Source organism: Cetorhinus maximus, chromosome 10 (genome assembly GCF_964194155.1).
Source record: "Cetorhinus maximus chromosome 10, sCetMax3.hap1.1, whole genome shotgun sequence".
NCBI lineage: Eukaryota > Metazoa > Chordata > Chondrichthyes > Lamniformes > Cetorhinidae > Cetorhinus > Cetorhinus maximus.
Window position 1 is genome coordinate 41,785,771 of NC_135888.1, and position 22,528 is coordinate 41,808,298.

At 47.1% G+C, this 22,528-nt stretch overlaps 1 protein-coding gene across 1 annotated transcript in view; it reads right to left on the reverse strand.

Annotated features, from left to right (window-relative positions):
• LOC144685624 (uncharacterized) overlaps positions 1-22,528 on the reverse strand; it is a 163,640-nt gene that overhangs the window by 50,151 nt on the left and 90,961 nt on the right. Inside the window, exon 2 of the mRNA XM_078550338.1 lies at positions 6,140-6,326. Within this exon, the coding sequence (XP_078406464.1) occupies positions 6,140-6,326 (187 nt within the window). The remainder of the gene's footprint in view (positions 1-6,139; positions 6,327-22,528) is intronic.

Below are 22,528 nucleotides of genomic sequence, written 5' to 3' on the forward strand. Positions count from 1 at the left end.
CTCTCTGTCCCTTCCTGTCATGGTCTGTTTATCATTTCACATATTAGTACCTTTTTCTCTTGCCTTGTCCCTACTCTTTGGTTTATCACATCTTCCCAAATTTGATCCCTTGCACCCATTATTTAGTTTAAAGGCCTCTCCACTTCCCTAGTTAGGCAGCTTTCGAGGACACCAGCCCCAGCACAGTTCAGGTGTAGACCGTCCCAACAGTACAGATCCCACTTTCCCCAGTATTGGTGCCAGTGCCTCATGAAGCAGAACCCACTTCTCCCACAGGCTTTGAGCCATGCATTCATTTCTCTAATTTTATTTGTCCTATGCCAATTTGCACGTGGCTCAGGTAACAATCCAGAAATTATTATCTTTGAGGTTCTGCTTCTTCATTTGGTGCCTAGCTCATCATACTGACTATGTAGAGCCTCCTTCCTCATCCTGCCTATGTCGGTACCTACATGGACCATGACCACTGGATCATCCCCCGCCCACTGCAAGTTCCTCTCCAGCACTGAGCAGATGTCCTGAACCCTGGCACCAGGCAGGCAACAAAGCCGTCTGGACTCTCACTCTTTGCTTCAGAGAACAGTGTCAATCCCCCTCACTATACTGTCCCCTACTATCACTATGTTCCTTTTTGCTCCCCCCACTTGGATGGCTTCCTGTACCACGACGCCATTGTCAGTTTGCTGATACACCCTGCAGCCCCCACCCTCATCCAAACAAGCTGAGAGAACCTCAAACCTAAGATAAAAGCAAAATACTGCGGATGCTGGAAATCTAGAACAAAAACAAAAATACCTGGAAAAACTCAGCAGGTCTGACAGCATCTGTGGAGAGGAATACAGTTAACGTTTCGAGTCCGTATGACTCTTCATCAGAACTAAGGAAAAATAAAAAAGAGGTGAAATATAAGCTGGTTTAAGGGGGGGTGGGACAGGTTGAGCTGGATAGAGGGCCAGTGATAGGTGAAGATTGCCAAAAGATGTCATAGACAAAAGTTCAAAGAGGTGTTAACGTTGGTGATATTAGCTAAGAAATGTGCTAATGGGGATCTTAAGGGTAGAAAGCAGGACGAGCAAGGGACAGATAGCCCTAGTGGGGGTGGGGTGGGGGTGGGGTGGGGGGGATCGAAATAGGCTAAAAGGTAGCAATAAAACAATACATGGAAATACATTTAAAAATAATGGAAATAGGTGGGAAAAGAAAAATATATATAAAAATTATTGGAAAAAGGGGGATCGGAAATGGGGTGGGGAAGGAGGAAAGAGTTCATGATCTAAAGTTGTTGAACTCAATTTTCAGTCCGGAGGGCTGTAAAGTACCTAATCGGAAGATGAGGTATTGTTCCTCCAGTTTGCGTTGAGCTCCACTGGAACATTGCAGTAGGCCAAGGATGGACATGTGGGATGAGAGCATGGTGGTGTGTGGAAATGGCAAGCGACAGGGAGGTCTGGGTCATGCTTGCGGACAGACCGAAGGTGTTCTGCAAAGCGGTCACCCAGTCTCCATTTGATCTCTCCAATGTAGAGGAAACCACATAGGGAGCAGCAAATGCAGTAAACTAAATTGAGGGAAGTGCAAGTGAAGTGCTGCTTCACTTGAAAAGGGTGTTTGGGCCCTTGGACAGTGAGGAAGGGGGAAGTAAAGGAGCAGGTGTTGCACCTTCTGCGGTTGTATGGGAAGGTGCCGTGGGAAGGGGTTGAGGTGTAGGGGGTGATGGAGGAGTGGACCAGGGTGTCACAGAGGGAATGATCCCTGCGGAATGCCGCAAGGTGGGGTGAAGGGAAGATGTGTTTGGTGGTGGCATCATGCTGGAGTTGGCGGAAAAGGCGGAGGATGATTCTTTGAATTCGGAGGCTGGTGGGGTGATAAGTGAGGACAAGGGGACACTATCATGGTTCTGGGAGGGAGAGGAAGGTGTGAGGGCGGATGCGCGGGAGATGGGCCGGACACGGTTGAGGGCCCTGTCAACCACCATGGGTGGAAAACTCGGTTAAGGAAGAAGGAAGACATGTCAGAGGAACTGTTTTGGAAAGTGGTATCATCAGAACAGATGCGACAGAGGCAAAGGAACTGAGGGAATGGGATGGAGTCCTTAGAGTAAACGGGGTGTGAGGAGCTGTAGTTGAGGTAGCTGTGGGAGCCAGTAGGCTTGTAATGAATATTGGTGGACAGTCTATCACCAGAAATTGAGACAGAGAGGTCAAGGAAGGGAAGGGAAGTGTCAGTGATGGACCATGTGAAAATGATGGGGGGTGGAAATTGGAAGCAAAATTAATAAATTTTTCCAGATCCAGACGAGAGCATGAAGCAGCACCGAAGTAATCATCGATGTACCGGAGAAAGAGTTGTGGGAGGGGGCCTGAGTAGGACTGGAACAAGGAATGTTCCACATACCCCATAAAGAGACAGGCATAGCTGGGGCCCATGCGGGTACCCATAGCCATACCTTATATTTGGAGGAAGTGAGACGAGTTAAAGGAGAAATTGTTCAGTGAGAGAACAAGTTCAGCCAGACGGAGAAGAGTAGTGGTGGATGGGGATTGTTCGGGCCTCTGTTCGGGGAAGAAGCGGAGAGCCTTCAGACCATCCCGGTGGGTGATGGAGGTGTAGAGGGATTGGATGTCCATGGTGAAGAGGAGGCGGTTGGGGCCAGGGAACTGGAAATTGTTGATATGATGTAGGGCGTGAGAGGAATCGTGGATGTAGGTGGGAAGAGACTGGACAAGGGGAGAGAGAATGGAGTCAAGATAGCAAGAAATGAGTTCCGTGGGGCAGGAACAGGCTGACGCGATCCGTCTGCCGGGACAGTCCTGTTTGTGGATTTTGGGAAGGAGGTAGAAGCGGGCCATCCGAGGTTGGGAGACTATGAGGTTGGAAGCTGTGGAGGGAAAATCTCCAGAGGAGATGAGGTCAGTGACAGTCCTGGAAACAATGGCTTGATGTTCAGTGGTGGGGTCATGGTCCAGGGGGAGTTAGGAGGAAGTGTCTGCGAGTTGACGCTCAGCCTCTGCTGCAATATTCATCACAAGCCTACCAACTCCCACAGCTACCTTGACTACAGCTCCTCACACCCCGCTTCCTGTAAGGACTCCATCCCATTCTCTCAGTTCCTTCGCTTCCGTCGCATCTGTTCTGATGATGCCACTTTCAAAAACAGTTCCTCTGACATGTCTTCCTTCTTCCATAACCGAGGTTTTCCATCCACAGTGGTTGACAGGGCCCTCAACCGTGTCCGGCCCATCTCCCATGCATCCGCCCTCACACCTTCTTCTCCCTCCCAGAACCATGACAGGGTCTCCCTTGTCTTCACTTATCACCCCACCTGCCTCCGCATTCAAAGGATCATCCTCCGCTTTTTCCCCCAACTCCAGCATGATGCCACCGCTAAACACATCTTCCCTTCACCCCCCCTGGAGGCATTCCGCAGGGATCGTTCCCTCCGGGACACCCTGGTCCACTCCTCCATCACCCCCTACACCTCAACCCCCTCCCACGGCACCTTCCCATGCAACCGCAGAACTACCCTTCTCCTCACCGTCCATGGGCCCAAACACCCTTTTCAAGTGAAGCAACATTTCACTTGCACTTCCCTCAATTTGGTCTACTGCATTCGCTGCTCCCAATGCGGTTTCCTCTACATTGGAGAGACCAAAAGCAGACTGGGTGACCTCTTTGCGGAACACCTTCGGTCTATCCGCAAGCATGACCCAGACCTCCTTGTCGCTTGCCATTTCCACACACCACCCTGCTCTCATGCCCACATGTCCATCCTTGGCCTGCTGCAATGTTCCAGTTGAGTTCAACACAAACTGGAGGAACAGCACCTCATCTTCCGACTAGGCACTTTACAGTCTTCCAGACTGAATATTGAGTTCAACAACTTTAGATCATGAACTCTCTCCTCCATCCCCACCCCATTTCTGATCCCCCTTTTTCCAATAATTTTTATATATATTTTTCTTTTCCCACCTATTTCCATTATTTTTAAATGTATTTCCATCCATTGTTTTATCGCTACCTTTTAGCCTATTTTGATCCTCCACCCCCCACCCCACCCCCACTAGGGCTATCTGTACCTTGCTCGTCCTGCTTTCTACCCGTAATGTCCCCATTAGCACATTTCTTAGCTAATATCACCAACGTTAACACCTCTTTGTCCTTTTGTCTGTGACATCTTTTGGCTATCTCCACCTATCACTGGCCCTCTATCCAGCTCAACCTGTCCCACCCCCCCTTAAACCAGCTTATATTTCACCTCTTTTCTATTTTCCCTTAGTTCTGTTGAAGAGTTATATGGACTCGAAACGTTAACTGTGTTCCTCTTCGCAGATGCTGTCAGACCTGCTGAGTTTTTCCAGGTATTTTTGTTTTTGTTCTGGAACCTCAAACCTGTTGGACAATTGCAGAGGCTCACACTCCAGCACTCCTGCCCTCTAGGTCCCCTTACCTGCCTCACTCACAGTCACACCCTGTTGTTCCTGGCCACTGACCAAATCTGAAGATCTTATCCTAAGTGATGTGACTGCCTCCTAGTTTAAAGCAGCCAGGTAACTTTTACCCTCCCTGATGTGTCTCAGAGTCGGCAGCTCAGCCTCCAGCTCAATGACTCTGAGCCGAAGTTCCTCAAGCCAAACACTTACTGCAGACGTATTTGCCCTGGATCACAATGTTATCCAGGAGCGCTCACATGCTGCAGCCTTGACACATCTCCTGTCCTGCCATCCTTAATGTGTTTGAAATAATTACTTAATTATATTAATCACTTATTTATGTTGCTTTCTTATATATTTTATTCACTTTACCACCAATTTGTGTACTATTTCAAACCTTAGGGATAGAATAGAACTTAACCGCTTACCAAATGCTCACCAAACAGCCAGCTCCTTTCTCTATAGTAGAGCAAGAATCAATTTCTATGGGGTGAGAAATATAGAAAAAGGAAACAAACACATCATACACCCCCCCTCCCCCAAACTCCCCCTAACTCCCCGCTCACCAAACTCCACGTCTTCACTCAGTTAGCTCAGCTGCGCTCTGTTTGCCAAGGCCGCACTATAAAGAGCCCCGAATTTATAGTAAACTAAATTGGGGCTACAGTAACCAGATTCAACCAGTTAGCTAATTAACTACGCCGCTCCTACAGCTGAGAGTGAGTTTACCCTGTGTAAACTGCAAGAAGGAAAGAACTTAGCTTGTTACAAAGTATTTTCTAGTTACAGCTAATTACAGAATAGATTAGATTGTAAGAGCAAAATTTAAGGACAAATTTAACACTTAAAACTAACCCCCTCACCAAACCCCAAGTTTCACTCAGATAGCTCAACTGCACTCCGTTTCATCTATCTAAGTGGCAGAACAAGCTCGAGGGACTGAATGGCCTATTCTTGTTCCTATCGCACCAGAAAGAGAAGAAGCCAGTTACAGGTGAGCCCCTAAACTTGCACTAAGGCAAAAATTGGTTTGATGGCCAAACAATCCCAACCCACACTCATACACTTCAGAGCCACTGGTTCATGAGCAGCTTTCATGGAGACCTGGAGGCAGTGTGCTTGCGTGATGAATGGTGACCGAAGTGGGTAATGCAAAATACATTTGAAAAGGAGATTTAAAGACAAGGGTGGTTCATTTCTCCATACGTACGAACTAAAAAAAAAAAATCAATGGCTTTATGAGAAGTAACTGATCATCTTACAAAGCTCATTTGGACAAATAACCCAAGATAGGATTTTGTGGTCAAAGATTTTCTTATGAAACTCAAAAGCGCTTGCTGATTGACTCACTAATTACAGATGGTTCTTTGTGTGTCAGTGACTGGTCAAACTCATTAACAAACGTATCAAAGCACCTTGAAGAGCGATGATTTCACCACTGAAGATGTACAGAATCTAGCAAGAAACTCTTTTCCTTTCTCTTATGTGATGAAACAGCCAGTTGTTGTTAAGAAACTAACATTGGGAGTAGCCTGTCATGATTCCATTCAATCTATCATGTGCTGACCACAGTATTCCATAACCTTTCACATTTTTCTGAGCTTTGTTTTAATGTAAGTTATACCGATGTTGAATGATGTAAAAGTTACACTGGTAATCCTTGGGCTAGATACCCCTATCCAATGCCCACCATTGATGAATAATCTTACCATTGTGCAGAGTGCCCCGGCAGCATTCATCACTGCTTCAGTATCTGTCCACTTTAACATGGAATTCAGGTTGCCAAGGAAATTGTCAGGTTCCAGCAGTTGGGTCTGTGCCACTGTCACCAAATGCTGAGCACCAGTCTCGTTTTCTGCAATTGTGCCCAGTATGTACGCCACATTACTGCAGAGGCTGCAAATTAGAACAGAGCAAATTATTAATACATAAGCAATTAGAGCAGGAATAGACCATATAACCCATCAAGCCGGCTCCATTATTCAATACGATTATGGCCGATCTGCAGCTTCAACTCCACTTTCCTGCCTGCTCCCCACATTCTTTGTTTCCCTGAAAAACCAAAAATCTGTCTTAAATATATTTAGTGATGGGTCACCCAAAACCCTCTTGGGTAGAGAATTTCAAACATTTGCAACCCTTTGAGTGAAGAAATTTCTCCTCATTTCAAGCTAAATGATTTGCCCATTATCCCGACACTGTGCCCACATGTTCTAGATTCTCCAGCCAGTGAAAACAACCTCTCAGTATGTACCCTGTCAAACGACCTGAGAATCTTGTAGGTTTCAATGAGATCACTTCTCATTCTCCTGAACTCCAGAGAATATAGACCCAATTTACTCAGCCTCTCATCATAGGACAACCTTCTAATCCCAGGGACCAATCTATAAACCTTTACTGTACTGCCTCCAATGCAAGCATTTCCTTTCTTAAATACAGAGAACAAAAGTGCATACAGTATTGCAGATGTGGTCTCACCAAAATCCTGCACAATTGTAGCAAGGCTTCTTTATTCTTGTCCTTCAATCCCCTTTGAATAAAGACCAATATGCCATTTGCCTTCTTAATTGCTTGCTGTTGATGGTGGCAGCGGCTGTCTCTTGATTAGAGAATGGAGTCTATTCAGGGTGGTGAGTTTCTGCCTTGGATCTTCATGTAACTGAACAGGGTGATTCTCAACCCTCATCTTTGGGCACATGGGGCAGGATGTCCCATGAAGTTGTTGCATCTCTGCCACCACTCTGCCTCACTATTAAGAGGTTGTGACTCAGAGGATGATGCAATTTGATGGACAAGTTGTTGCCATTTTGACTGATTGGCAGCAAGCTCCCAGTCAGTCGGACACTGAAATTGATTTTGCAGAAGTTCTGCCTGTATACTTGTGGATCTGGTTTCAAGAAGGACACAAGCATCTGTTTGATGGTCCTCCCATTGAATCTGGAGGATGCAGCAGAGGCACTGCTGGTGGAATTTCTCTAGTGCTCTTATGTGTTATTGACACACAGTCCAGGTCTCACTGTAGTACAGGAGTGTGGTGACGGCAACCGCTCTGCGCATTAGGACTTTGGTTGACTTGTGGAGGTCTTTGTTGTCAAATGCTCACTGCCGTAGTTTATAGAAGGCTGAGCTGGTGCAGCTGATCCGGTGTTGAACCTCCCTCACAATGGTGGCCTTTTCAGAGAGGCAACTGCCAAGGTATGGGAAGTGCAGATCATATTCCACAGTCACTCCTTCAACATGTACGGGAGGTGGAATATTTGGATGGCCAGGGGCAACATTTTTCCCCCGTCAGGGTGGGTGTGTGGGCGCGGGCCGCCACTTTACGTGGGCAGGCCAATTAAGGCCCGCCCAGCGTGATGTCTGCTCAGAAGCGCTGTGCACTCCCTTTGCGGGGGGGGGGGGGGGGGGGGTGGGGGGGTGGGATTCCCTGAGCTGGGAGTGTGCATATGCACGAAAAAGAACACAAGTCTGCCTGAGGCAAAGTGCTGCCTCAGGGAGATCACTGGAAGCTTTAAAAATTTTTGGAAGTGTGAAAAAAAAATTGCTGACATGTCCCCTCATGTGACACTGTCACATCAGCTGAGACATGTCAATTTCTTTTATTTCAACATTTTAGAAACATTTTAAATCCTCATGAAACCTCATCTCGCCCGTGGATGAGGTTTCATGTATTTTCTAAAGGCCGCCTGCCTCCTTGCCTGCCCGCCAACCTTAAGGTTGGACAGACAGGTCCATTTAATTGGCTTAATTGCTTTTTTTAAAGGGCTTAATTGGCCGCAGTTTGGCAGGCGAGCAGCCCGCCAAACTGAAAATCTAAATGGCGCAGGGTGATGTCGGGACACATGCCTGACATCGCCCTGCATCATTTTACGTGTTGGCGAGCAGGCCCCGCCGCCCCCCCCCCCCCCCCCCCCCACCCCCCCCGGCTCACCGACAAGAAGATGCAGCCCCAGCGTGGGTTGATATATGAGTTTTGTCTTGGCAACATTCAAGGACAGGCCAAGTTTCTTGTATGCAAAATTGAAGAGATCAAGATTGGCTTGCAAATTTGGTGCAGAGTGGGCAACGACACTGCAATCATCCCCAAACTGTAGGTCATGTATGTCTATGGTGGTCAGTTTAGTTTTGGCATGGAGACAACTAAGGTTAAAGAGTTTTCGATCTAGGCAATATTTAATACTGTCCCCTGAGGGCAGTTGATCTTTGTTGAGGTGAATAGCCACCATCAGGTAGATTGTAGATAGCATGGGGACTATCATGCAACCTTGTTTGACCCTGTTCTGGAGTTTGAAGGCGTCTGTTACATGAGGGGGCTGGATAGAGTAGATAGGGAGAAATTGTCCCCGTTGGTAAAAGGATTGAGAATGAGAGGACACAGATTTAAAGTGATTTGCAAAAGAAGCAAATGTGATGTGGGAAAAAACTTTTTCATGCAGTGAGTGGTTCGGGTCCAGAATGCACTGTCTGGAAGTGTGGTGCAGCATATTCAATTGAGGTATTCAAGAGGGCATTAGATGATTATTTAAATAGAAACAATGTGCAGGGTTACGGGAAAAAAGCAGGAGATTGTCACTAAGTCATAATGCTCATTTGGAGAGCCGCTGCGGACACGATGAGCCAAATAGCCTCCTTCTGCATGATAACAATTCTTCTATAATTCTGTGTTTCAGATCTCCCACCAATACTTCAGGAATACAGCAAAGGCAACTACCTTCAGGAAGGGAGATAAACCCATACTGTGGAAACTATCGGTGTAGTTCCCTCTTGTCCAGAGCAGGGAAAATCCTGACACGCATTCTCCTCATCATCTACTTCCTGTGGCTGAGGGAAACCTCCCAGAGACACAGTGTGGCTTTAGCTCTATGACAAAAGCAAAATACTGCAGATGCTGGAAATCTGAAACCAGAACAAAAATAAAAATTGCTGGAAAAACTCAGCAGGTCTAACAGCATCTGTGGAGAGAAAGAGTTAACGTTTCGAGTCCAAATGACAGAGGAACACTGGCATGGTCTTTATTGCCAAACAAATCCAAGTAACATGTCGAGAACGCCACCAGTAACTTCTCATTGCATTCATCGACCTGACCAAAGCATTTGACACAGTCAATCGCAAGGTCTCTGGATTGTGTTCCAAAGATTTGGATGTTAAAAGACTACAACACAACTTCACTGCTTGCTGTACCTGTATGCGAACTCTGAGCTCCTTCTAAGGGTACACACAAATCCATCTGAACATCAACACTTATAAGTTTCACACCTTTTAAAAAATATTCTGCTTTTCTATTCTTATGGCCAAAGTGAATAACCTCAAACTTCCCCACATTATACTCCATCTGCCACCTTGTTGCCCATTCACTTAACCTGCCTATATCTCTTTACAGCCTCTTTGTGTCTTCCTCACAATTTGCATTCCACTTAGCTCTGTATCACCAGCAAACTTAAATAATTACTCTCAGTCTCTTCTTCTAAGACATTAATATAGATTGTAAATAGCTGAGGTCCCAGCACTGATCCTTGCAACACTCCACTAGTCACAGTCTGCCAACTTGAAAATGCCCTGTTTATCTCTACTCTTTGCTTTTTGTCAGTTAACCAATCCTCTAGCTATGCTAATGCATTGCTCCTATCTTCATTAACTCTTATCTTGCATGTTTTGTGTGGCACTTCATTGAATGTCTTTTGGAAATCAAAGTATACTACATCTATTGGTTCCCCTTTATCACCCTACTTCCTCCATCAAATTTGTCAAACATGATTTCTTTTTCATAAAAGCATGTTAACTTTTTCTGACCATACTGAGAATGACTAAAAGGTTAATCAGGAGAAAGAAATTTAAAAATGAGGGGAAGCTAGCGAGAAATGTAAATGTAAATGCAAGACTTTCTACAGGTACTTAAAAAGGAAAAGAGTAAGTTAAGTGAATGTTGGTTCTCTAGAGAGTGACAGTGGGGAGTTAATATAGATTAAAAGAAAATGGCGGAAGAAATGAACAAATATTTTGCTTCTGTGTTCACTATAGAGGATACAAAAACATTCCAGTAATAGCTGCAAATCAGGAGGTGAACAGCAGAAAGGAACTTTGTGAAATTGAAATCACTAGGGAAACAGTACTGAGCAAATTGATGGAGCTGCGGGCTGGCAAATCTCCGGGGGTCCCAATGGGCTACATCCTAGCGTCTTAAAAGAGGTGGCTAATGAGGTAGCCAATGCGTTGGTGTTAATTTTCCAAAATTCGCTAGATTCTGGAAAGGTTCCATAAGATTGAAAAGTAGCAAATATAACCACTCTGTGCAAGAAGGGAGGGAGGCAGAAAACAGGAAACTATAGGCCAGTTAGCTTGACATCTGTCGTTATGTTCTTATGTTCTTATACTATGATTTTATAAGCATTTGTTAAGTCTTCCTTAATAATGGATTTCAGCATTTACCCGATGGATGATGTCTGGCTACCTAGCCTGTAGTTCCAAGTTTTGTCTCTCCCTCCTTTCTTGAATAGCGGTGTTACATTTGCTAATTTCCAATCTGCTGGGACCATTCCAGAATCTAAGGATTTTTGGAAATTCATAGCCAGCACATCCCTGCAGTCATCCCGATTAGAACCCCAGGATGTAGACCATCAAGTTCTGGGAATTTGTCAGATTTTAGTCCATCAAGTTTCTCCTGTCCTTTGTCTCTGCTGATGTTGATTACTTTAATTTCCTCACTCTTTTTAGCACCTAGGCTAACTTCTTTTTCTGGTACGCAACTTGTGGCTTCTACTATGAAGAGAGGCACAAAGTTTTTGTACAATTTCTCTTCCATTTCCTCATTCCCCATGCTAATTTTTCCTCCCTTTGCTTCAAAAGGACCAATATCCTTTAGTGGCGGTGCAGCTCACCACCACCTTCTCAAGGGCAATTAGGGATGGGCAATAAATGCTGGCTAAGCCAGCAATACCCAGATCCCATGAATGAATAATAATAAAAAACATTTACTTTAGCTATTCTCTTCATTTTCATACACTTATAAAAGTTCTTACAACCTGATTTTATATTCCTGGCTAGTTTACTCCCATATTCTATTTTTTCCTTTTTATCAACATTTTGGTGGCCTTTTGATGGTCACTAAAACACTCACAATCCTCAGACTTACTATTACTCTTTACAACACTATAAGCTTCCTCTTTTAATCTAACGCTATCTTTAACTTCCTGAGTCAGGTACGGATGGATCCCTCTTGCTTTTTTCAATGGAATATATTTTTATTGAACATTTTAAATTGTTTCTTTAAATGTTTACCACTGTTTATTTGCCAGCATGCCTTTTAGTCTATTTACCCAATCAATCTTAACCAGTTCTCCCCTCATGTCTATGTAGTTGTCTTTGTTAAAGTTGAAAATTCTTGTTTATATTTGGAATATGTCACTTCTAAACATAACATGGAATTCAATTATATTATAATCACCATTTCCCAGCAGATCTTTTACTACGGGCAGAATTTTCCGTTTGCCGGTTGGGCGGGCCTGGCCGACTTGGCAGCGGGCAGGCGGCCGATTGCCGCTGAAGAAACAGGCCGCACCGCCATTTTCCGCGGGCGGGCCAATTAAGGCCCGCCCCACAGGTAAGCAACTCCCGTGGAGAAAGGAAAATAGTCGCGGGGGTGGGCGGCCTCAGACTGCCGGTTCCAATGGGGAGCCAGCAGCCTGAATAAAGAGAGGCCAGGCAGCCTGCTTAAGGCAGTGCACCATGGCCACTCGTGGAGGTAGGGAGGGAGGACCGATTAGACAGCAGCATGAGCAGGAGGAGGGGGGCAGGCTGCAGGAAAGGCCAACGGGGGGGCCACTGTGCCCCCCGATTTTCCGATGCATGCCTTGCTGTCCTTCTGCAAGAGGTGGCCATCCGTCGGCAACTTCTGTATCCGGAGGATGGGAGGAGGAGGGCCCCCCATATCACCAGCCAGGCGTGGGAGGAGGTGGGTGACGCTGTAAGCGCCCATGATGATGTGCAGCACACAGTGCAGGAAACGATTCAGTGATTTGCTGCACTCTGGAAGGGTGTGTACCATGTCTGTCTTGGCCATTTGACCCAGAAGGCAGCCTTAGCTTTTGACCCCCCCCACCATGTCTTGCCGACGTTACTGCAGAGGGCATTTGTCGCACGCTGGGTGGGCAAATGGGTACTGACCAGGCTTACACCAGCCTCAGAAGGGTTCTCCTCACAGCATATGTTGGTGTTTGTGGCATTTGAGTAGTCTGGGGGCAACATGCAGGGGAGGCAGCTAGACACATTCTCAGAACTCCAACACATGTCATATTGATGGTAATGAGATGGTGCAAGGGATGCCTCAAGGTGTTTTGGGCAAGTGCCATCTGCTGGCATTGGCGCTGCACCTAGTTGCACCTCCTTGCCAAGGGCGCTAAGAGCCTTCTGATATTCAAAGTGATGGACACCGAATGTGTTGGGGGAGGGGGTTGGGACTAGCCGTGCTATCTTCTGGAGACTGATCACCAGTAGTGTGGACAGGAGCTGCTGGAGGCCTCAGATGGGTCACTGTGGTTGGGGTGCGGCGTGCGCGTGCAGAGTACATGAGCGATCAGCCCCAATAAATCCTCTTCTCTGTTTTGCAGGCAAAAAGTAACCACAATGCCTGGGAGTGCCAGAGGAGTGGAGGTGGGCATGCCCTCCTGCAGCGCCTCACACCTTTTGAAGAGCAGGCCATGGAGCTAGGCAGCAGTCAGGAGGCCAAGGCGGCCGGGGGCGGTGGGTGAGATTGGGGTCGGGCGGGCAGGTATTTGAGGTCCACAGTTCCATCCACTCTGTCTGCCCACCATCCAAACCACTGATGGTTGCTGCATCTTCCAAAGTCACCTTATCCCATTTGTGACCACTATCACCATGGTCTAACATGCCATTGGATCGCTGCTGCACAGCCAAAGACTTATTTCATCTGTTGGGGTTTGGGACCACCAGCACCCTTTCAGCCAGTGCGCCCCATATTACTTTGTCCAAAAGGTCCTCAGCACCTCAGCTGTGAACCTCATGGCACTCAACTTAGATAAATGCCACCACGTTACTCATCCCTGCGCCAAGGGGAAATGTTGCCTTCTGCCCACCCGGTCTATGCCCCTCCTTACGGGATGAAGGCCAATAATGTGACCTGTCAATCTCCTGTGATCGACAGCAAATGTCACAACTGTTTACGATGTTTCCTCAGTCCCGCAACTATCCAGGCCACCAGGCATCCAGGTCAGGTACCTCTGCAATCTCCCACACCAATGGTACATAACATGCCATGTGGCATTCCTGAGGCCATCTGACCAGCCTGTCTGCATGTGCGTTTAATGTTTGGGGCTCGTCTTGACTCTTTTTCAACTCACCAATGTTCTTCTCCTTAGGGTCTTGAAGGGTGAGCTACTTATGAGGGCGGAGGGGAAAGGGATGAAAGGTTGAACTGAATGTACGCTCACTGATGCACTGTCCTTGTTGTTAATTTCAGCATCACCACCAGAGCAACCCACACCTCGACCCCGCAGCCCCCCCTCCACACCCAAGGGCCAACAACTGCAACTTAAGGCACATCATTTCAGCCAGCCAGGCACCAGCGCAGACACACACACCTCGGTGGGGAATTTACCGTCTGCTAGTGTCCCGGGTCACAGTGGAGAGGGCACATCACAATCGCTGGAGGAGATGGTAGGGGCAGAGAGTGCCAATGGCTCCAGCAGCCGGAGGGCTGCAGGGGACGAGGCACATGCTGAGTCCGGCACTGATGACGTGCCTCTGGAGTTGTCCCCATTGCAGCAGCTGCAGGAAAGGTGGCAGGAAGTGCGTTTGCATCTGGCAGGGTTGCATGAGGGAATGGTTCAGTTGCTCTCTGCGATGGAGGAGTCTAGGCAGAGTGCACGTGAAGAATCTGCCCTCAGGGCAGAGCATCAGGATTCCTTCAATGAGAGATTGGCGACTCTCATAGAGAGGGGCTTCCACCAAATAGATCAAAATATGATTGGGTTACGCTCTGACCTGCAAGCCCTCACAGCGGTTCTGGCCAGAGGTGGTGTTTTCCATTGTGGGAGATGTTGTGGACACCAAGCGCCGGCACTCAGTGCCCATGCATCTGCGGTGAGCAGGAAGGTAAATTTGGACCTCACGTTGGTGCAGTAGCTACCTGTCGTTGCTGTGAACTCCTCTCAGGGTGCTCCGGATGAGGGCAGCAGCTCCTCCGCCCCTCTGCCAGTCAACGTTTATTCCGTTGAGGCCGCGACAATTGGGGAGGTGCCAGTTCTGGAACTGGCCACTCCATCACAGGCTCCAAGGCCAGAGGACGCCGGCCAAGGTCATCAACGCCACAGGACAGCAGAGTCAGCAGGCTGTCTCTCAAGCCACTCTGAGTAATGGGGCGGTACCTAGACGTAGCACCTGAAAACGTAAGCATAAGGCACCCTAGGCACTCAACGGGTTTGTCACTGGTGCTTTTGTGTTGGCCTTAGAATAGGGACCCATATTTTTGTGATCACTAACAAGTGGTGTGTGTTTTTGTTTTGGACAAAATAAAGTCCACCTTTGTTACCATAGCTGAGGGTCTTTTGTTTGTGGTGCATTTTTCTTTTTCACATATTTATCATGAGTGTTTGAGTGGCATTTGATGTTTCTGTACTAAGCCCTTATTTGCAGCTGAACAGGTGGAAGATGTGGCACCTAAGTGCCACGTGTGGAAGTGCCAGGCAATGCTGTTCCTGCTGATCCATGTGTGTGGAAGGTTCTTTGGATTAAATTGTCACGGGTGTCCCTGCCTCCTTGATGTAAACGCGGGTCATCATTCTGCCCCTCATCATCGCCCTGTGCTTCCTCATCCTCTGAGGCACTGCTGGATTCATCATGTGCAGCCTCATCCAGGGCGTCAAGGTCTTCATCGTCAACTGCATCCCCTCTTTCCAGCGCAAGATTGTGCAGAGCGCAACAGACTACCACTATCAGAGAGACTCGATCTGGGGGGTACTGGAGTGCGCCCCCTGAGCGGTCCAGGCATCGGAAGCGCATCTTGAGAAAACTGATGGGTCTCTCCACCACAGCCCTTCTGGAACCGTGGCTCCTATTGTACCGATGCTCAGCTTCTGTTCTTGGATGGCGGAGAGGCATCGTGAGCCAGCTTTTGAGGGGATAGCCCTTGTCACCCACCAGCCAACCATCCAGCCAAGCCGGAGCACTGAAGAGCCCCGGCACCTGGGAGTGTCAGAGGATGTAGGCGTCGTGGGAGCTGCCTGGGTACCTTGCACAGACTTGTAGAATCTGCATCCTGTGATCACACACTATCTGCACGTTCATGGAGTGGAAGCCCTTCCTGTTGACAAAGGCACCGGGCTCACCTGCTGGCGCCTTGATGGCCGCATGTGTACAGTCTATTGCACCCTGGACGCGGGGGAAGCCAGCAATGGCTGCGAAGCCTCTGGTTCGCTTGCATGTCGCAGTGGAAGTGGATGAAGGTGGATACCCGTCTGAACAGAGCATCTGTAACCTGCTTGACACAAGTGTGGACAGCTGATTGGGAGACACCGCAAAGATCATCCACCAAGCCCTGGAAGGAGCCAGAGGCATAGAAGTGGAGGGCAACTGTGAGCTTCAGAGTCGCTGGCATGGGGCGTCCACCCACACAGGGGAGATCTCAGGGCCAATCATCTGACGGGTATAGTTGACTGTCTCCCTTGAGAGTCGGAGCCTGAGACACTGCACCTCAGTTATATTGAGGTAGCTGCTTCACCGCCTGTATACCCTGGCAGCAGGATAGTGGCATCTTCTGCGGACCCTTGCACCTTGGACAACCTCTTGGCCCTGTGCCCCTTGTGCCTGCGCCTGGCCTCCCAAAGGTGGCTCCCCTGGAGGCTGATTGCCAGTCCTGGCCTACTCCTCATTCTATCCCTCCCTTCCATCTCAGGGGAGCTGCCTCCAGTGGAGAGGTGAGAACCCATATCCCCAGGCTAAATGGAGGCCTCCAGAAAGCTGCAGGCCTGAGAAAGATTACTGTCTGCAGACTGGTTTCAAAGTACACAAGAAGCACTTGGAAATCGATGAGAACTACTAACAATCATACAGGCAACCTTTAAACACTTTCATCAATTATAACTTTGTCAAAAACATGAACAACCCCTCTGTGTCCACATATCCCGACGTTGCAAAAGTTTTCTTAAATAATCTCCTACCCGCCTTCCCGTTGGGCCCCAAAGTTCACACAGGCCCCTCAAAATAATACACAATTGGCAAGTTAAGGGACTTAGCAAGCCCTTTAGTTAATGGCTGGTGAACTGAGCGCGCCCGCCCACCGAAATATCGCGATGGCGCACGCTGACATCAGCGCGCGTCATTTTACGTGCTGATGTGAGGATGGCTTAGCCCGCATGTCAGCTGGCAAATTCTGGCCTATGATACTAATAATTAACTCTGCCTCATTATACAATACTAGACCTAAAAATAGCCATGGTTCCACTGCGTATTGCTCCTGGAAACTGTCACAAAATCATTCTACAAATTCATCTTCCAGACCACCCTTGCCAATTTGATTGGTTCAGACCATATGAAAAATAAAGTTACCCACAATTATTATATTACCTTTGTTACAAACTCCAATAATTTCTTGTTTAATGCTCTCTCCAATGATAACTACTGTTAGGAGGTCTATAAACTACTCTCATCAGAGTTTTTAGGCTCTTGCTATTCCTCATTTCCACCCATACTGACTCTACTTAATGATCTTCTGTGCCAAGATCCTTTCTCACTAATGTCCTTATGTCATCCTATCAGGGCTACCTCTCCTTTTCCATTCTGTCCTTCTTTTCAAAATGTTATGCAACCTGGAATATTTATTTCCCAAACTTGGTCACGTTGTAACCATGGGCAGCATGTTCCCCCCGTCAGGGGGGTTGTGCGGGAGTAGGCGGGCGGGCAGGTGGGTTCCCAATCAGTGCCCCCAGTCGGGGGTGCAGAGCCATTTTACATGGGTGGGCCATTTAAGGCCCGCCCAGCGTGACGTCCACTCAGAAGCGCTGAGCGCTCCCTGTGCGGGCAGGGAGGGATTCCCTGAGCCGGGAGTGTGCTCTTTCACGCATGCCCTGAGGCAAAGTATGAAAATGTTATTAAAGGCAGAAAGAAACATTCCTTACATGTCTCCTCATGTGACACTGTCGCATGAGCAGGGACATGTCAATTACTTTTATTGAAAAATTTTACACACATTTTAAATCCCTCATGAAACCTCATCCTGCCCATGGATGTGGTTTCATGTTTTTTCTGAAGGCCGCCTGGGCTCTTCGTGTGCCCGCCAATCTTGAGGTTGGGCAGACAGGTCCATTAATTAGGTGAATTACTTTTTTAAAGGCTTTAAGTGGCCGCCGACAATTCAATTTGCCCGCCGAACTGAAAATCTAAATGACACGGGGTGACGTTGGGACACATGCCCGACGTCACCCAGCATCATTTTACACATTGGCGAGCGGGCCCCGCTCCCGCTCACCGACCAGAAAAACCTGCCCCATGTTTCTGTAATGGCAACTGGATCTAAACCATTTATCCCTATTTGTGCGACTAGTTCATCTATCTTATTGTGGATGCTTCTTACGTACAGATAAGGAACTTATTTAACTTCTTACTATTCTATACATGGACCTCACTTGCTGATGCACTATTATCGCTAGACACTCTTTCTCTTCCTGTCCCACTCTGCTTGTCGTTACCTACATCGCTTCGTTGTCGTATTGCCTCGACTTTTCTCTTTGGATTTCTATTTCTCCCTTCACCCAATCCTCCCATCGAACCCCACCCCCACCTTGGTTTAATGCCCTATCCACAAGCCTAGTTATAAGATTCGCCAGGAGACTAGAACCAGCCCAATGGAACATCTCCCTCTTTCCTTAATACTGGTGCCAATGCCCCATGAATCAAAACCCTTTCTTTCCATACCACTCTGATCCACTCATTTATTTCTCTAATCTGCTTGACCCTATGCCAATTGGCACATGGCTCAGTTAATAATCCAGAGATTATCACCTTTGATGTTCTGTGTTTTAATTTGGACCCCAACTCTAACTCTCTCTGCATTACAACATTCCTAGTTCCACCTATATCATTGGTTCCTACGTGGACCGCAACAACTGGATCCTCCTTCTCCCACTCCAAATTCCTCACCAACCATGAGGAGATGCCCTTAATTCTGACACCAGGCAGATAATACAACCTTCAGAGCTCCTGGTCGAGGCTGTAGAGAACAGTATCTATCTCCCTGACTATACTGCCCCCCAAGACTACCACATTCCTTTTTGCTCCCCCAACCTGAACAGCATCCTGTATAATGAATCTTTGGTTGTTGGTTCATCCACTTTGCAGTCCTTCTCCTCATCCACACAGGTAACAACCACCTCATACATGTTGGTCAAAGTCATAGGCTGAGGCTCCTATCACTACATGCTGGATCCCCATACCTGCCTGACAGTCATATGCTCCTGTCCCTTGATTAACTTTAAAGTTCTAGCTGACCTAAGGGCTGTAACTGTCTCTTGGAAAAAAGTGCCCAGATAACTCTAATGCCCTGCAATGTCTGCAAGTCGGACTCCAGCTCAACAATGCTGAGCTGTAGTTGGGCAAGTTGCAGACATTCACCAAAATATGGTTGCCCGGGACTGCAATGCATTCCACAGATTCCCACATGTCGTAGTCACAGCACATCATCCCCATCATGCCTGTCTAACCTTATTTATTAATTTAGTCAATCAGTTATTAATTTAGTTACCTAAAGGAGTAGCAAGTTACAAACCCGTGGCTTGCAGACAACAGAAGGACACTCATCAGCTACTGGAAGTGTTTTTAAAAGGATAGAAAAAGTAACACCTCCTACCCCTCTGCAACAAATTCCAGACTTAGCACTCATTTAACAAAGCACTCAGTTCTCGGACCACTCTGTGCTCCCTCACTCCAGCAAAAGTTATTAACCTATAAGGCACAGGATGGCTCATTATGTAGTGCAGATATGTGCCAAGATGAAGCTAAAGTGATTGAGCATAATTGTAGGACCATTAAAGATGGTAGTTTCATGCTACCATGGGTTCTACATATTTCGGTATAATTTTCGCATATTCTGTCCACATTATTTCTCTCTCATATTACACACCTTTGGTATGTAATTCTTCAAACCTCATGTTCATACCCTATCTCCCTCACTACTTTAATGGGGCATTGACTTTTCAAAGAGCATTTAGCTACTTTTTCTTGGCTTTGGAGAAGCAGAGATGCCATATGTTACACTTGTCATGGTCACATATTTTGACAGGAACCCCATCCTACTTAAGATGATAAAAAAACATTTTGACTGTGGAATTTCAAAATATTATGAATGTAAAATGGAACCCTTGGCTGTCACCTGAAATGAATGGCTTTTTCCTTTTTTGGGGGATGTGGATAATCCACAAATGTGCCTACAGGTAGCCATTATTGACTGCCTGTACTTCCCAAGATCATTGGGTCAGCAATTCTCTCTTGCATTTGAAAGGTTTGGTGTTAAAAATAATCAAAACATCACAAGTCTGCAGGTTACACTTTACCCCACATAATAAGCTATGTGTGAGAGTATTCTTTTGGTCTACAGAATAGTCCATTTGCCGCTGGATTTCCCTATTCTGCACTATTTCGGTTTCCATTACGTGGTTTCCTTCCAATTTCTTACCTCCATTCTGCCCCTCAGTGACATCATCCAAAAACACAGCATCAGTTTCCAAAAGTACAGTGAAGGCACCACTTCACTCCACCCCTCCACTGTCCCGAAGTTGTTTGAACAACATCCAGTATTGGATGAGCAGAAAGGTCATCCAACAAAATATTGGGAAGACAAAAACCATTCTCTTTGGTCCGTGTCACAAACTCCATTCCCTAGTCACTGACTCAATTCTTTCCTTTGCCAAGTGACTGAGGCTGAACCAGGCAACACATAATCTTGGTGTCATGTTTGATCTCAAGATGAGTTTCCAAAAAATATTGGTGCCATCAATGTTTCCACCTCATTACATCACCCTATTCCAGACCTGATTCAGTTCATCTGCCGCTGATACTCTCATTCATGCCTTTCTTACCCCTAGACTTGACAATTCCAATGTATGCCTGATTGGCCTCCTATTTTCTAGCCTCCATTATCTTAATGTCATCCAAAACTCTGCTGCCTGGATCGTAATTCACACTAAGTCCCATTCACACATGACTCTTGTGCTTGCTGACCTACACTGGCATCAAGTTAAGTAATGGCTCGATCTCATCTTTGTTTTCAAATTCCTCCAGGCCTCACCCCTCCCTATCCCTGTAATCTCCTCCAGCCCTACAACCCTCTGAAATATCTCCACTCCTCCATTTTAACTTTAATCACTCCACCATTGGTGGTGATGGTTTCTGTTGCCAAGGCTCTAAGCTCGGCAATTTCCTTCCTAAACATCTCTACCTCTCTAACTCTCTTTCATCCTTTAACAGCTTAATACTTACCTTTTTGACCAAGATTTTGGTCATCTGCCCCAATATTACCTTAAGTTACTCGGTGTCAACTAGCTGGAACACCATGGAATTTAAAATTGAACATTATCATCATCCTGGGTTTACCAATGACCAGAAACTGAATGGGACCAGTCATATAAGTACTGTGGCTAAAAAGAGCAGTTCAGAGGCTGGGAATCCTGAATCGAGTAACTCACTTCCTGACTCCCCAAAGCCTGTCCACCATTTACAAGGCACAAGTTAGGAGTGTGATGAAATACTCTCTACTTGCCTGGATGAGTGCAGCTCCCACAACACTCAAGAAGCTCAACACCATCCATGACAAAGCAACCCACTTGATTGGCACCACATCCACCACCTTCAGCATTCATTCCCTCCATCATCAATGCACAGTGGCAGCAGTGTGTACCATCTAAGAGATGCACTGCAGCAACTCACCAAGGCTCCTTCGGCAGCACCTTCCAAACCCGCAACCTCTACCAACTAAAAGGACAAGGGCCGCAGATACATGGGAAGAGCACCACCTGCAATGTCCCCTTCAAGCCACACACCATTCTGACTTTATTTTATTCATTCATGGCGTGTGGGCATCACTGGCTAGGCCAGCATTTATTGCCCATCCGTAATTGTCCTTGAGAAGGTAGTGGTGAGCTGCCTTCCTGAACCACTGCAGTATATGTAGATACACCCACAGTGCTCTTAGGGAAGGAGTTCCAAGATTGTGACCCAGCAACTGTGAAGGAATATTCCAAGTCAGGATGGTGAGTGGCTTGGAGGGCAACTCCCATGTGGTGGTGTTCCCATGTGTCCGCTGCCCTTGTCCTTCTAAATGGTTGTGATCATGGGTTTGGAAGGTGCTGTCTAAGGAGCCTTGGTGAGTCCTGCAGTGCATCTTGTAGATGGTACACGCTGATGCCACTGTGCATCGGTGGTGGAGGGAGTGAATGTTTGTTGATGGGGTGCCAATCAATCGGGCTCCTTTGTCCTGGATGGTGTCAAGCTTGTTGAGTGTTGTTGTAGCTGCACTCACCCAGGCAAGTGGGGAGTATTCCATCACACTCCTGACTTGTGCCTTGTAGATGGTGGACAGGCTTTGGGGAGTCAGGAGGTGAGTTACTTGCTGCAGGATTCCTAGCCTCTGACCTGCCCTTGTAGCCACAGTATTTATATGGCTAGTCCAGTTAAGTTTCTGGTCAATGGTAACCCCCAGGATGTTGATAGTGGGGGATTCAGTGATGGTAATGTCAAGGGGCGATGGTTAAAGTCTCTCTTGTTCGAGATGGGCATTGCCTGGCACTCGTGTGGCACGAATGTTACTTGTTACTTGTCAGCCAAACCTGGATATTGTCCAGGTCTTGCTACATTTGGACATGGACTGTTTCAGTATCTGAGGAGTCACGAATGATGCTGAACATTGTGCAATCATCAGTGCACATCCCTACTTCTGACTTTATGATGGAAGGAAGGTCATTGATGAAGCAGCTGAAGATGGTTGGGCCTAGGACACTACCCTGCGGAACTCTTGCAGTGATGTCCTGAAACTGAGATGATTGACCTCCAACAACCACAACCATCTTCCTTTGTGCTAAGTATGACTCCAGTGACCT